Raw genomic sequence first — 14,219 nt, 5'->3', positions numbered from 1 at the left:
CATCTCCGCTTGTCCGGACATCCTAGAAGATGATTGCGTGAAAGGCTCTTACTTGTCTGCCTGTAGTATTGAGCATCGAATCATCGGCTGGTGCGCTCTGGCGTCCGGTACACTGGGTGGGCGAGCATAAATCCATGGACTGATTGCCGTTGCCAACTCAGCAGCTGCCGGATTTGGCTGACCACCGCCATGATGAAATTACATCGATAACACACCGTGCATTGAATTCAGACTTTTCCTCCCACCGGATACCAGAGCGCGATTTGCCACCCATCTGCCTCTTCTCGCAGGCTGTCTTACTTCGGATGTTTCTAATCCAGCCTCGCCTGTGGCGATTGCACATTAGAAACAAGGATTCGGGGCCTACGGATTTGAGAAGATGGCCTTGCTAGGCCGGCCGATCCCCTTTCAGTACCCCAAAATCTATGGGGTGATTTTCTGGCCGCAACAGCTCGAGAAATGCCTGCTGCATACTACGATGACTTTTACATATACTTCTGACGACGTTGAAATTGGATTTTGAGACCCACCCACGCGCACCACTATGCTGGGTTCCTTCGATCCCGTGATTGTAACGTGACCGGCTTCTTCTGCGCTTCTGCGCGTACCTTTTTCTCTTGCAGTCAACAAATGGAACCTGCGAAACAGGCATTGGGGGGATTAAAGTGAGAACGCACTCTTTGCTGTTCCGAGCGCACGAGCCGAGATTGGTCCATTTTCGAAAGGCTATTAAATAGCGTCAGCGCTTCATATCCAATGAAGTTCACCAGCTGACAGGCTGCTCGGGAAGTGCATGCAAGCTAAGAAGACCCCTGTCGTGATGTCTGGAGCCCATGAGAAACACGCATTAAGAAAGCTAGTATGGATGAATTCCGGGTCCTCGCATCTGCAAGTTGGCACCTGAAGTTGTTTTCCTGCGGATGTTGGGCTTGGGCTACGAAAAGTGCGTCCTGCATAGTCTAGACCCCTGCTCCTGGCATAAACCTTGCCCTCCTCTCGGGGTCGAACGGCGAATAAAGGATGTCTGGGTCATTCTACGATTGCACTTTCCTCTTCGAGTCAAGACATTCGCAAGTCACAGCATGATCGATAGACCCGGCCCTAGAATGCATTGTGCTTCAGTCCAATTGTGGACCAGCTGGGCATTTAGTCGGTTCTCATTCTACGCAAGGCTTGCGTGAAGGTGTCGGTCCCAGCGGAGAAAGCCGCATCGAGGGTGATATCAAATTCTGGTACCGAAATGCACGAGGACTGTGCCTATCACCCTTCAACAGTCGCCCGAGGATCATTTCAGGTGTGTGATAATTGACGTGGCATGTCGGGCAGGCTTTGTGGACGGGCCTAGAGAAAGCATTTCTACCATCCGGCAGATATGTTTCTTTCTTAGCGGCTACCCTCAGAGTGCTATGCCAATCTCTCGGCAGACTCTATTCGAGCCGGCTTTTAGTATGACAGCAAGCAGTAGATACTATTTTTGCGTAGTCCTCGTGTACGTCAATTCGGTATTGTCAGTAACAAGCGAGTCGTAAAGCTGCCGTGAATTGGGCCAAATGCACTTGATGTCGTTCGCAAATGATCATTTGATGAATAGTAATGTTCTCAAGTAAATACCCAAGTAAAAGCGGATGATCAATTCCTGGGTTGAACACAATAGACATGCATTGCTTGCGATGGCACAATGCCCGGCATATTCACATCACGTGGTAGCCATGTCTTCTGCAGTGCCGATGACGTCAACATGATGGGTGCGAGCGGCGGGCATTCATTCCACCTTCCATTTCCCTTTCTCCCTCCCCAGATCGATCTTGTTCTTCCATCATACATTTCCAATCCCATTTACTACTGCTGAAGTCCTCATTCATCTGTAAGTTTCTCCAATCTCTCTAAGATACGAGCCGCATTGACTAAACGACTAAGACACCCATACCTCGCGCTTCCAGTACTATAAAACCATACATACTACATCGTTCGACATACCTCAATTGCTCCATTACTCCTCTCCCAAGTCCTGCAGGCAAACCAAAAAATCATCAAGCATCATCAACCATGTTCAAACAAATCACATCCATCAGCCGGAGCGCTCTCCGCCAGAGCAGCAGCATCCACCATCTTCGGCAAACCCCCGCCGCCGCAACCGCAACCGTGAACCAGAACACGCAACGACCCTTCCACTTCATCCCCGCGCTCCGCACGTCTCAAGGCCAGCGCGAAGAGATGGAGTCCGGCGACCGAAACGTGCTGGACCCGCAGCCCTCCGAGTTCTCCAAGACCGGCACCGACCAGGAAGTCTCGCAGCACGATGCGGCCTTCGACCCCTCCAAGACCTCACCGGAGAGCCAGATCGAGGCGACGCAGGAGGAGACCAACCAGAGCGGCAAAGTGAGCAACCCGTTGAACGTCAGTGGCGCGAACAAGGGCGTCAGCGAGGGGCGGGATCCTACGGAGGGGGCCCCGGAACGGAATGCGGATCGGGAGGCGTCGAGCAAGCGGGGCCAGACGAAGAAGGGGAAGGAGGTGAACGATTGGAATAAGAAGTATTGATACGGAGTGGATTTCTGTGATACATACGTACTTTGTTCAATAGAAGCCTGATATAATTTGCCAATGATCGCATCGTTCTACTTTTTAAGGCAGTATGTGATAGCGATAGTCGTATTAAGAGATATATGGTTGACTTCAAACTCCTATCCCAGTCCAGTCCAGTCCGTCAATCACAATTTCGGTTCCCGTAAAAATACACAAATTAGTAATGCACCAACTCCGGAAAGCCAACTAGTGCAGTGCTATCAAGCCGTTCAAAGATTGTTTCCGTCCTTCTACTCCTTACCCAACTGAAGGATCTCGCTGCCATGCAGCGTCCAGACCTTCTCACTACCGGTAGGGACATTGCCCTCCAGCGCCTTCAACCCGGCATTGACCGCGGCCCGGCCGATGACATCGGCATCCTGCGCCCATCCGTCCTTCAGGCTGGAGTGGACCTTGCCCAGGAGACCCGCGAACCCACGCACCACCGCCTCCGCGGGGCGACTCTCCTCGCGCTGCCCGCCGATCAGCCCGGGCCGCAGGATGACGGTCCGCTCGAAGCCCAGCGCCTTGACATCCTCCTCGATCTCGCCCTTCATCCGCGGGTAGGCGAAGAACGAGCCCTTGTCGGCGCCCGACGAGGAGATCAGCACGTACACCTTGACGCCGGCGTCGCGCGCCGCGCGCGCCGTCTCGACGTTTAGACCGTGCTCGATCTTGTACTGGTTGTCGAACCCGCCGGCGGCGGCGCGGGTGGTGCCGAAGGCGGAGATGTAGATGCTGGGGGTCGGGGTCAGCGACGCGAGCTGTTCGGCCCACTTGGAGGTGTCGTCGGAGACGAAGGTGGTGAGCTTCTCCTGCGGCGCGGCCGTGGCAGGTTGCGGCGTGCGGCGGGAGATTGTGTCCACGCGGGCGATAGAGGGGTTCTTGAGCAGGCTGGTGAGAATGCAGCTCCCCTGGGAAGATTTGTGGTTAGTATATTCTTGAGTAGAGTCTTTCTCGGAACCTCCCATATACATCGCGATAGTCTAGAGCAGGGATGTCATCAAGGGAGAACAGCACGGGCCTTGGCGTGAGCCTAAAAAGAGCTTGTTTGCTCAGGACGTACCACCATGCCAGTAGAACCGAGTAGAGCGACGTTAGCCATTATGCTGATTGTATGTAGTGAAGTACGGATGTGATCAGTGGACGGATATAGTAAATTGGGGGATTCAATCTCCTGCAGTGCGGCTTGAAAGGAAATGCGCGGATGACGTTTATTGGGGAGATCAGCGGGTCCATTACAAACCTACTCAGCACAAACTCACAGTTCGTGCCTCAGGCAGAAGGACCGACCCTTCACGTGCTCACTGCCCAGGCCCCCATGGTTCCTTGCATTAGTAATGCGGGGAAGTCGGCCGAAAGCGGAGAGATTCTGCCCTCAGATCCCGCCTCCGACCCTCCAATTTTTTATCGATAAGAAATTGCGTGATTGCCACTAGCCGGATAAGGCATGATCCCCTGGGCTTTTCTATACGGCGGCGACGGGCTTTTTATCCCCCTCCCCCTCATTGCCCTCGTCTTTCCTCCACTTATTCTCTCTTTCTCTCTCTCTCTCTCTCTCTCTTGTCTTCACCCTAAGTGTTATCGGTTGTGTGACACCGGTATCTAGGCAAGATTTCCTCACAATGGGTGCTTCTTCCCCAGCCTTGTCCGCCCTCAGCGGCCCTACCTATGTGACCGCCCAGACCCTCATTCAGCAGGTCGCATACCTCCTCAGTGATAAGATCTTCTCTTACTCTCCTGAGTCATTCGATCTGGATGCTGCTCTCCGCCAGTGGGCTTCCAGCCAGGAGACCAATGCCAATGGCGAATCCCCCGAGATCAAGGCTATGGAGACTCGCCAGGGTGCCGGTAACATCGCTCTCGGTTACATCTTCTCTCAAGACTTCGACCTGAAGAAGCGCCACGTCCCTCAGGGTATCGTTGCCTCTTCGGCTACCCTCCCATACATGCGTGCGGCTTTGGAGCAACTCTCGCTGCTCTACTCTGTGGCTAGCCCTGTTGCTGCCCATGTTGCTGCTGTCGACTATGCCGCCGAAGACGGCCTGGTCTCCGACTATGCCACTGCCCTCGCCCTCGCCGAGGAGCTTGGACTGGGTCTGGTTTCCAGTGCCTCTGCCCACGAATCGCAGCACATGGCCCTCCTGACCACTCTGCTCGCCTCTGTCCTGCCTTCCGTTCACATCTATGATGGTGTGCGCGTTGGCCGGGAGCACACTCGTGTCATCGACATCCTCGATCAAGCCGGCCTTGCTCGCACGTACGAATCTGTCCGTAAGACTCTGGAGGATTCTCGCAGCCGCCACCTCGACAACCAGGGCAAGCTTCTGGAGCTTCTTCAGTCTTTGAACGGTGAGCTCGGAACCGATTACGGTCTCTTCGAGTACCATGGCCATGCCGAACCCGTTTCTGTTCTGGTTGCCTTTGGTACCGTCGAGGCATCCCTCACTGCCCAGATCGCCCGCTCTCTCGCCAAGGACGGTGTTCGTGTGGGTGTGGTAAATGTCCGTGTCTACCGTCCCTTCGTGGAAGAAGAGTTCCTGCGCGTGCTGCCCAAGTCTGTCAAGACTGTCGGTGTTCTGGGACAAGTTGCCAACGAGCAGGCCGTCCAAGAACAGGGCGTTCGTTCCGCCCTCTATGAGGACGTTCTTGCTGCCCTTACTTTTGCTACCGACCGTGAGCAGGCCCCGACCACCGTGGACATCAAGTACCCCCGCTCTCAGCGTTGGGATCTGATCAACACCGCCGCCGCTTTCCAGCTTATTCACGAGAAGCCTATCGTCCAGGCTGGCGCCGAGACTGAGCCCCTCCAGCTTTTGGACCCGTCTGCTGTCCAGGAATACTCTTTCTGGGACACTGACAACTCCGTTGGCGGTGATATCGCAACTGTTCTCTCCCAGGCTTTGGCTGCCGACTCCGCCAGCAATGTCACTACCAGCAAGGCTCATGACAACCTGATTCAAGGAGGAATTGTCCGCGTCGATATCCGCAAGAGCTCCAAGATTCTGGATGCTCCTTACTCCGTCACTGCCGCCGACACCACCTTCGTCGGAGACCTCAAGCTTTTGGGAGACATTGATGTTGTCGCTTCTGTCAAGGCTGGCGGCAAGATCATTGTCAACGCCCCTGGCGTGAAGGACGATGAGCTGGAAAAGAAGCTGCCTGTGGCCTTCAGACAGTCCATCGCCGAGCGCGGAATCTCCCTCTACTTCGTTGACCCCTCCGCTGCCGGAGAGTCTGTCCCCGAGTCTTCTGTCATTCAGGTCGCCTTTTTGCGTGTGGCTCTGCCCACCCAAGAGTCGGTTGGCATCAAGAAGCTGGCCTCGATTGTGGGCAATGCTGATGCTTTGGAGAGTGTCAGCAAGGACCTCGAGAAGGTCCTTCGCCAGATCGAAGTCCCTGAGTCCTGGAAGACCCCTGAGGAGGGAGCCCAGATTCCTCAGTTGCCCAAGGACATCTCCCCCAACAGCTTTGTTGCCTTCGACAAGGAAGAGAGTGAGCCTGCCTCCTACCTCAAGGACTGGGAGGCCGCCGCCAAGGGCTTGGCTTTCAAGGAGGCCTATGATACTAAGACTGCTCTCCGTCCTGACCTTGCTACCAAGACCTTCACGGTTCATGTCAAGGAGAACAGACGCTTGACCCCTGTCACCTATGATCGTAACATCTTCCACATTGAGTTCGACCTTGGCGACTCTGGACTCAAGTATGACATCGGCGAGGCACTGGGTGTCCACGCTGAGAACGACGCCAACGAGGTTCTCGAGTTCATCAAATTCTATGGCCTCAACGCCGATGACATTGTCGAAGTGCCCAGCCGTGAGGACCCCGCGGTTCTGGAGAACCGCACTGTTTACCAGGCGCTGGTTCAGAACATCGACATCTTCGGTCGCCCTCCCAAGCGCTTCTACGAAGCCCTTGCCGAGTTCGCCGATGACGAGAAGGAGAAGACCGATCTCCGCACCCTCGGTGGCCCCGAAGGTGCCGTGGAGTTCAAGCGCCGTGCTGAGGTCGACACTGTCAGCTTCGCTGACATCCTTCTGGAATACCCCTCTGCCCACCCTGACTTCCACGACCTGATCCGCATCGTCGGCCCCATGAAGCGTCGTGAGTACTCCATCGCCTCGTGCCAGAAGGTCACCCCCACCACTGTGGCTCTCATGATCGTCGCCGTTACCTGGACCGATCCCCGCGGCCGTGACCGCTTCGGCCAGGCGACCCGTTACCTGAGCCGCCTGCAACCGGGCACCCCCATTACCGTCAGCGTCAAGTCCAGCGTGATGAAGCTGCCTCCCAAGTCCACCCAGCCTTTGATCATGGCTGGTCTGGGAACCGGTCTGGCGCCCTTCCGTGCTTTTGTCCAGCACCGGGCCCTCGAGAAGGCCCAGGGCAAGGAGATTGGCGCTGTCTTGCTGTACATGGGCTCTCGTCACCAGCGCGAGGAGTACTGCTACGGCGAGGAGTGGGAGGCCTACCAGGAGGCCGGGGTCATCACCGTCCTCGGCCGCGCCTTCTCCCGTGACCAGCCCGAGAAGATCTACATCCAGGACCGCATGCGCCAGACGCTGCCCGAGATCGTCCAGGCTTACATCCGCGAGGAGGGTGCATTCTACCTCTGCGGCCCCACCTGGCCCGTGCCCGACGTCACCGCCGTCCTCGAGGAAGCCATCGCCATCGAGGCCAAGGCCCAGGGCAAGAAGGTCGAGCCCCACAAGGAGATCGAGAAGCTCAAGGACGAGGAGAGATACGTCCTGGAGGTGTACTAGAGTTGACGATGGGGTGTTCGTTGGTTTGGAGGAGGATGATGAAATGGATGAAACGCTTTCTGTATATTTTGAAAAGCACGAGGGTCGGCACCACTGCAGGTGAGCTGGCCTTCCTGTTTGAGTTTAGCGCTGTTTCGCATCTAGAACATCCGACAGGATTTCACTTGGATAGACTTGTCAAATCATTCAGTTCAGTGTTCAATTATGTTCATTCGAGTAGAGTCGAATTGCCATAACCCACCAAAACATGCTAGTGATGGTCTTGCCTTAGATCCAGGCAATGGCGGGTACAGTACGTGGCAGACCCATATGCTTCAGTAACAAGCCAATTGCACTCGAATTAAGATCCTCTACAAGCCCGACATATAATCACTCACTACGGTTTGCGTAGCCCGCTACGGAAGCCGAGTTAGCGATCCAGCATTTGGCGCCGCAAGTGACGGTCTTAGGCGCTTCCACTGCGGTGCCCGCCCTTTGGCCACGCCTGGCTTTCTCCTGCTGCTCGAGAGAGGCGGGATCTTGATGCAAATTAGTCTATTCTCTTTCTCACGACGCCCAATTCTAGGAGCCTGGTACCCGATACATCCTACGATCATCGCCTTGAGTGACCTGTCGACCGGACGGTGGTGGACAATCTCCGCCAGAGCGGCGACCAGCCGTTCCGTACTATGTGCGTCCGGTCCCTCGACGATGAGGAAACATTGGTCCACCCGGGCGAGAGTGGTGAGCAGCCGCTCCAAGAGTTTCTGCTCGCGGTGCTGATGGTGGTGGTGGTGGCGGTGGACCTCAGGGTCGTTGCTGTCGGGTGCCCTGTCGATGGGCTCAGGAATGTCCCCTACTGCTGTGGCGGATAGACATTGACTAAGTAGGGATTCCAGTATATCGATATTGCGGCTGCTTTGCGAGCGGAAGGGCGAGGATGAGAAACCATAAAGTACAGTGTACTGGCTAGTTGTCGACCGCAGGAAGTCTACCATCTCAACCGCCAGATCCACCGCGCGGGGGTGCGCTGCGGCGCATGCTGCCTCGCAGACGAGGAGGGATGAACCTGATGCAGATCCGATCCAGTCTTGCAGGGAATAAAGAACTGGAAGGGCGTCGCTAGGCCACGGGTTCCAGAATTGGCGTCGCCTGGCCAGAATACAGCGCTCGGTGAGACGCTCTGATTCAACTGGGATGCTTGGTCTCGGTTGTTCAATGGTTGTTGGAACTGGGTTCTGTACCGACAGATGATGGCTGTTCGGTGCGTCCGCTGTAGAAGCGGGTATCGACGGTGGCCTCTCCGTGTCCGAGTAGTAATCTTGTTCCGCATGATCGTTGGACGAGGTCTCCGGTGAATATTTAGCACTGGTACTAAGACGCCTGACGTAGGATAAGAGAACCTTGGCATATGCCGCCGCCGTTGCAGCGGCGTACTCTTGCCACGCTTTGTTCTTGTGAGCATCTGCGTAGTCGCAGATGCCACGGATGACCAAGCACGGCATTGTGTTCATCACCCCGGCCGCTTCCATCTCCAAGCAGAGAATCCGGTGCCGAGATCCCAACTGGTCCCGTACTGTTGAGCTCTTCACTACCTGGTTCCCCGATGCGATCACACCATAGAATATTCGGGGGTAGTCAAGGTTGCGCTCCGGCCGGTCTACCAGTGGACAGGCGCATCCGTTCAGCCCATCATTACTGGATATGCTGTGCAAGGCGTCCGACTGGTGCAATGAATCATTCTCTGAGCCGGGACTCCGGTAGGAAGGATTCCGCGCTGCGATCTGGTGCAGAAAATCTTGGAGAAAATCCGGAGCGAGATCAGGATCGGATGTGAGATTACTGATTGCCTTCATTAGGACACGCGGGGGTCGTGTCAAAACCCCCACGGCTTGAAAGGAGCCACCCTCCATGACTTTTCCCAGATCATATTGGACTACCCCGGAGTGTGTCTCGGTCGGCTGACTGACCACCACATCTCCAAGGCGAACGTCGTGGGTTCTCGAGGGGACCCCGCCTCCAATTCCTACCAGCAGACAGAATCGGAGGGCAGGGAAGCTGCGGTGCATGTTCGACGCAACGTCGGCTGCGGAATTCGTACCATACTCGCCTTGTGGGAGGCAAGCGGCGACAACATCATGGTGCCCGACCCTGCCGAAGACATAGCTATTGGTGTCATTAGGATCAAGGTGAACTGGGGGGTCCTTGTATCGGGAGTCGAAAAGCGCTCGTATAGCGTAGAGCTCCTTCGGCAGCGCAGAAACCAGACCAACGGTGTATGTATGATGGTACATTGCCGCTTGTGTAGGATCTTATTGACCATGGGAGACAATACCCCGCTTGTTGTACAAACCGCTGATCGCTCCGTGGTCAGCTGATTGACCAGCAGGGGTCCTCCCTCCTGCAGGTAAGACGGTGCTCAAATGGTTCGAGAGAAGCACCCTCTCGAAACGCAGACTGAAGAGCTTCAAGCACTCGTTGAATAAAGATTCAAGGGCTTGAGCCCATGTCAATCATCACTCTACCTTCCCTCAAAGAGCCACCAGCCTAGATTCTTCAGAAGCAGAGAAACCAGGTCTGATTGACTACACTCTCCAGGAACCGGACTTTGATCAGGTGTGAGCGCCGTGTGTCAGCTTGAAGGAACGATGAAGCGTGTCTCACAGGCAAACAGGGGAATGGTAGTCCAGTCAGAGTGTAGTAGCTCACCTGAGCACGAATTGGCTGAGGAAACACCGATGAGACCGAAAGTAAGGTTCCAGACCGACAAGTATGAATTCCAAGAAGAGATTCCAGGGAATCCTAGGCGAGCCACCGTCAAGCGACAAGCCCACGCACTCGAATCAAATCACGAACTAGAGATACTACCGAAGCGGCGAGACTGTAAAGCAGACTCGGCGCGCATGCCTACCAGCACCCAGTCTGCTGGATGGAATGTGGATAGCGCAGCCGTCAATCAACGGATATCAGAGCTAAAATCGGAGATTGCAGCCTTGGAAGCACTAAAACGACGACAAGTCCCTCAAGAATGGCGCGTGATTCACCGTGTACATCGTCTCAAGAAAGATGCTGGATCCTCCAACACGATATTTGAGGTTTTCCATTACCTGGACCAACCCAGATGGTATGGTGGCATACCGTACCACGAGCCACTGGCTGGTACCGAGCCCATTCTAGATATGGGAGCATACATCGAGCGACATTCGGAGCTCTCCTTCGTGGTCTTCCGAGATTACGGCAAGGATAGACCTGACGGAAATCACTTCTCGACAGTGGGTCAAACCAATCCGTACCCGTCGGATGACGGATATCCATTACCATGTATGGAGTCGACAATTTTCGTCTATCCCAAACTTGTAGAAGCCATGAATCGATTCTTGCGATCATTACCGCCGAACAACGGGATCCCACTGCGGCTGGAGAAGTCATGGGATCAGGAGCTGCAGGCTCCTTACCTGGCGATATACCATCACTGGGAGAAGTTTATCTCCATGAAGAACTCGCTTCCCGAGCGCGTACAGGGGCCGTGGAACATGTTTGTGCGGTATGTGCAAGAAGGCTTTCATCCAGAACATGCGCAAGTACGGGCCCAGTTTGAGCAAGGCTTGGTGTGTGCGCGATTCCTCAAGTACTTGATCAAACCAGGGGACATCCTCTATATCCCACGTCACAAATTGGTGGAGGCAGTCCAAGCCGAATCTTCGCTGTACGGCGCGGAGAGTTACCCAGAGAGAAATATTCTTCTAGCGCAGGAAATTGCGGTTAAGGTGAGAAATGGCACGCTGAACTCGAACCAGCAGCGACAATGTCTTCAGCTATCGTGGTCCATAGAGGTTGCATTTTGGTCATTCCAGATCTCGTTTCGCCGGCAGCGGCAAGTTCAACGACTCAATCTTGCCCCCGATGTTGAGGAAGCATTCCCTATAAATTCATTGAATTTTTATCCTCTCCAGTTTGCAGGCTCGAGTGTCGAGCAGAGACTCCGCGAGCGGGGAGTCTCGTTTTGGAAATGTCGGCAGCGACGATATGTGGAGTACGGCAAAGATGCCGGTCTTCATGCATGGAGCAGCATCAAGTCGAGGTACATGATTGATCCAGTCACCTACCAGCGAATGCATGGGACTCAAGTGGCCGGAGAGACGTCCATGGCATATGCCGATCTACCCGACCACATCCTTTCCCAGGAGCAATGCCCCGAGCACCCTTTTCCTCTGCTGCTGCCCCGTGTCGTCCAAGGGTACAACCTGATAGAGAAAGTCTGGATCGATCTCGAGGTCGAACACATCAGTGACGTGCGGTGGAACACTCAGGCGTTCGAGAATCTGGTCACCGAGGAGCAGACGAAGGATCTCCTCGAGGCCCTTGTGAGGAACCAGCTGAGCATCGAGACAAGCACGGACCTGATATCCGGCAAGGGCAACGGGCTGATCATCCTTCTCCACGGCGGACCGGGCACGGGGAAGACCTACACTGCGGAGAGTGTGGCCGATTATGCGCGGAAGCCCCTCTACCGGGTTACCTGCGGCGACATTGGCACGCGGCCGGCCGACGTGGAAAAGTACCTGGAGACGGTGCTGCGGCTGGGCCGCATCTGGGGCTGCGTAGTTCTCCTGGACGAGGCCGACATATTCCTCGAGGAGCGGACGTTGGCCGACCTCGAGCGCAACGCCCTTGTTTCCGTCTTCCTCCGCGTCCTCGAATACTACAACGGCATCCTGATCCTGACCTCCAACCGAGTCGGCCACTTTGACGAAGCATTCCGCTCGCGCATTCAGCTAGCCCTCCATTACGAGAGTCTGGGGCCTGATCAACGCCATCAGATCTGGTCCAACTTTATCAAACACCTGCGCGCGTCAGAGGCCTGCAGCATGGACTTCGACGACCTGGTTCTGCACATCAATGACTTGAGCATGTACGAGATGAATGGGCGACAGATCCGTAATGCGATCACAACCGCTCGGCAGCTCGCAGAGTTCAAGAACAAGAGATTGAATTATGAGATCATAAAGAAGGTGATCACGGTGACTGGACGATTCGACCGGTACCTTCAGGGAGTTAAACAGTTGGAGTCTGTGAAGGAAGGGACTGTGGATGACACACTGGCGAGAGAAGCGGGTACGAGGTGAGGCATGGAATGACACTCGGATGACTAATTGAAGCAATCAAACAAAAGCCAACTCCCATCTTTTGTAGATCTATGGGGTATATCTGCTATATTCTTTTGAGGTCCTCATATCGTCCTCGAACGACAGACCACACACGCGCACCAAAGGAAAGATATCTAGCCTCCCGGACATAAACAGCTCTGAACACGGAACAGGTCGTGACATAGTATCATATACACAAAAATCAGCCCAAGTACTCCAACCCCACGTGAATAATTATCCTACCTAAGGCGACATTCTTCAAGCCCGACCCATGGCCCCCAACTTTGTCTTCCCGTAGGCTCCACCCTTCTCCTTCCTCAGCTCCAGCGCCCGCCGGTACGGCGGCGCCGTAGGCGGCTGCACGGGGTCGAGACTAACGTGATCCGGTGGTAGGGCATACGAAGCATCCGAGTCCCACGCAGAGAGATCGCCACAGGCGATAAAACGCGGAATCCAGCGGTTCTCGACGGAGAACTTCTCGGCGAGGGGCTTATACGCCAACGGTTCGGGGACAGCGGAAGCCAGCGACTCCGGGTGGAGCAGGCGCGCGGTGTCGGTGTCATTGTCGTTGTTGAGCGTCGTGTTGACTGGGGCCGGATGGTTCACCTGCACGGGCGCCGCCGCCCCGGGCGTCTCATCCGTCACCTCAACGGCCACGTTGTTGCCCGCTGCTGCAGAGGCAGGAGCCGTCACGGCGACACCGCCGAAGACCGGGTTCTTGAGCGCCTCCATGCCCTTCAGTCCGTCGTGGATGGACGGCGGGATGAAGCCCTCGCAGACCACAAAGGCCTCCAGACTGCTGGCGCGGCTGCTCCGCGGCTTGGCGACGCTGACCTTCTCGAAGACGGTGCGCAGCTGCGCGTACAGGAGGTCCACGTCGCGGCCGCGGAAGATCTTGGCGACGAACTTGCCGCCGGGGCGGAGGACGCCCAGGGCGAGGTTGAGCGCGGAGTAGAGGAGTTGCGATTGGATGTAGATGTCTAGGTCGTGGAGGCCGGTCACGTCGGGGGCGCCGTCGGAGATGACCAGGTCGACGGGGTGCGGAGGACGGACGGCGGTCGGCGTAGGGGTGGTGGAGGGGGATGAGTTATCAGCGCTGGTGGTAGTGGTGGATTCGTAGGCTTCGGGGTCCAGGGCTCGCAGGAGAAGAGGAATGGTGGAGGGGTGGGTGATGTCGGCTTTTAGGGTCGTGATGCCCTCCAGGGGGGCCATGGGCTGCAGATCGATGGAGACGATCTTGACGTTCTTCCGCGGCTTCAGCTCTTCCTCCGTTGTCGTCTCATCCTCGTTCGCTGATTGTGGTGACTCGTTGTTGCTGCTTCCATCGCTCTGCACCCGTTCGAGGGCCTCCTTCTCCCGGCGCTTTTTCTCAACCCAGGCGCGGCGCCCGAAACTCTCGCCCTTGATCAACACGCGACTCAGGACCTGACTCCAACTGCCGGGGGCGGCGCACAGATCGACGACGCGGGTCACCTTCTCCGGGTTCTCGTGCTCGAATAGGTCGAATTGCTCATCAATCTGGATCAGCTTGAAGGCGGAGCGGGCGCGCCAATTCTGCTCCTTGGCCAGGCGGTAGTAGGCATCGCGCTTGTCCTTGGAGGATTTACCCATACTGATTCAGACCGTGTACAATGCAATTGAAGTAAAAGGTTGGGGGAAGTGCGAGTCAGATTCCAGGCAATGGAGGGGGAAATGGGCGGAATTTCTTTCGGTCTTGCGTGTGGGGCGGCGATAAGATTCCCAAGGCGGCCATTTTCTGCCGCTT

The 14,219-nt window shown here is 55.8% G+C and overlaps 6 protein-coding genes across 6 annotated transcripts; 3 read left to right on the top strand and 3 right to left on the bottom strand.

Moving 5' to 3' along the window:
* The first annotated feature begins 1,842 nt into the window (after positions 1-1,842).
* BO95DRAFT_447488 (uncharacterized protein) lies at positions 1,843-2,624 on the top strand. Its single transcript, XM_025587631.1, has 2 exons — positions 1,843-1,864; positions 1,918-2,624. Exon 2 carries the CDS (start codon positions 2,047-2,049, stop codon positions 2,539-2,541), a length of 495 nt encoding a protein of 164 aa, XP_025437339.1. The 5' UTR covers positions 1,843-1,864; positions 1,918-2,046; the 3' UTR covers positions 2,542-2,624.
* Positions 2,625-2,641: 17 nt separating this feature from the next.
* Positions 2,642-3,772, bottom strand: BO95DRAFT_447486 (uncharacterized protein). The gene is made up of 2 exons (XM_025587630.1): positions 3,632-3,772; positions 2,642-3,479 (listed from the first exon to the last, which is right to left on the bottom strand). The coding sequence occupies exons 1-2, from the start codon at positions 3,668-3,670 to the stop codon at positions 2,817-2,819; spliced, it is 702 nt and encodes a 233-aa protein (XP_025437338.1). The 5' UTR covers positions 3,671-3,772; the 3' UTR covers positions 2,642-2,816.
* A 322-nt stretch (positions 3,773-4,094) lies between these two features.
* Positions 4,095-7,504, top strand: BO95DRAFT_447485 (sulfite reductase subunit alpha). Its single transcript, XM_025587629.1, has one exon. It carries the CDS (start codon positions 4,191-4,193, stop codon positions 7,326-7,328), a length of 3,138 nt encoding a protein of 1,045 aa, XP_025437337.1. The 5' UTR covers positions 4,095-4,190; the 3' UTR covers positions 7,329-7,504.
* A 1,018-nt stretch (positions 7,505-8,522) lies between these two features.
* On the bottom strand, positions 8,523-9,601 carry BO95DRAFT_476930 (5'-methylthioadenosine/S-adenosylhomocysteine nucleosidase family protein; the record flags this gene model as incomplete). The annotated part of the gene is made up of 2 exons (XM_025589961.1): positions 8,523-8,545; positions 8,683-9,601. 2 exons carry the CDS (start codon positions 9,599-9,601, stop codon positions 8,523-8,525), a joined length of 942 nt encoding a protein of 313 aa, XP_025437336.1.
* A 1,851-nt stretch (positions 9,602-11,452) lies between these two features.
* On the top strand, positions 11,453-12,433 carry BO95DRAFT_374538 (P-loop containing nucleoside triphosphate hydrolase protein; the record flags this gene model as incomplete). The annotated part of the gene is made up of 1 exon (XM_025583106.1): positions 11,453-12,433. The coding sequence occupies one exon, from the start codon at positions 11,453-11,455 to the stop codon at positions 12,431-12,433; it is 981 nt and encodes a 326-aa protein (XP_025437335.1).
* Positions 12,434-12,712: 279 nt separating this feature from the next.
* On the bottom strand, positions 12,713-14,131 carry BO95DRAFT_423858 (tRNA methyltransferase TRM7; the record flags this gene model as incomplete). Its single annotated transcript, XM_025584647.1, has 1 exon — positions 12,713-14,131. The coding sequence occupies exon 1, from the start codon at positions 14,063-14,065 to the stop codon at positions 12,713-12,715; it is 1,353 nt and encodes a 450-aa protein (XP_025437334.1). The 5' UTR covers positions 14,066-14,131.
* Positions 14,132-14,219: the final 88 nt, after the last annotated feature.

Source organism: Aspergillus brunneoviolaceus, assembly GCF_003184695.1.
Source record: "Aspergillus brunneoviolaceus CBS 621.78 unplaced genomic scaffold BO95scaffold_90, whole genome shotgun sequence".
In the NCBI taxonomy this organism is placed as follows: domain Eukaryota; kingdom Fungi; phylum Ascomycota; class Eurotiomycetes; order Eurotiales; family Aspergillaceae; genus Aspergillus; species Aspergillus brunneoviolaceus.
The sequence above is the reverse complement of the archived record's forward strand: the minus strand, read 5'-3'. Positions and strand labels throughout refer to the sequence as shown.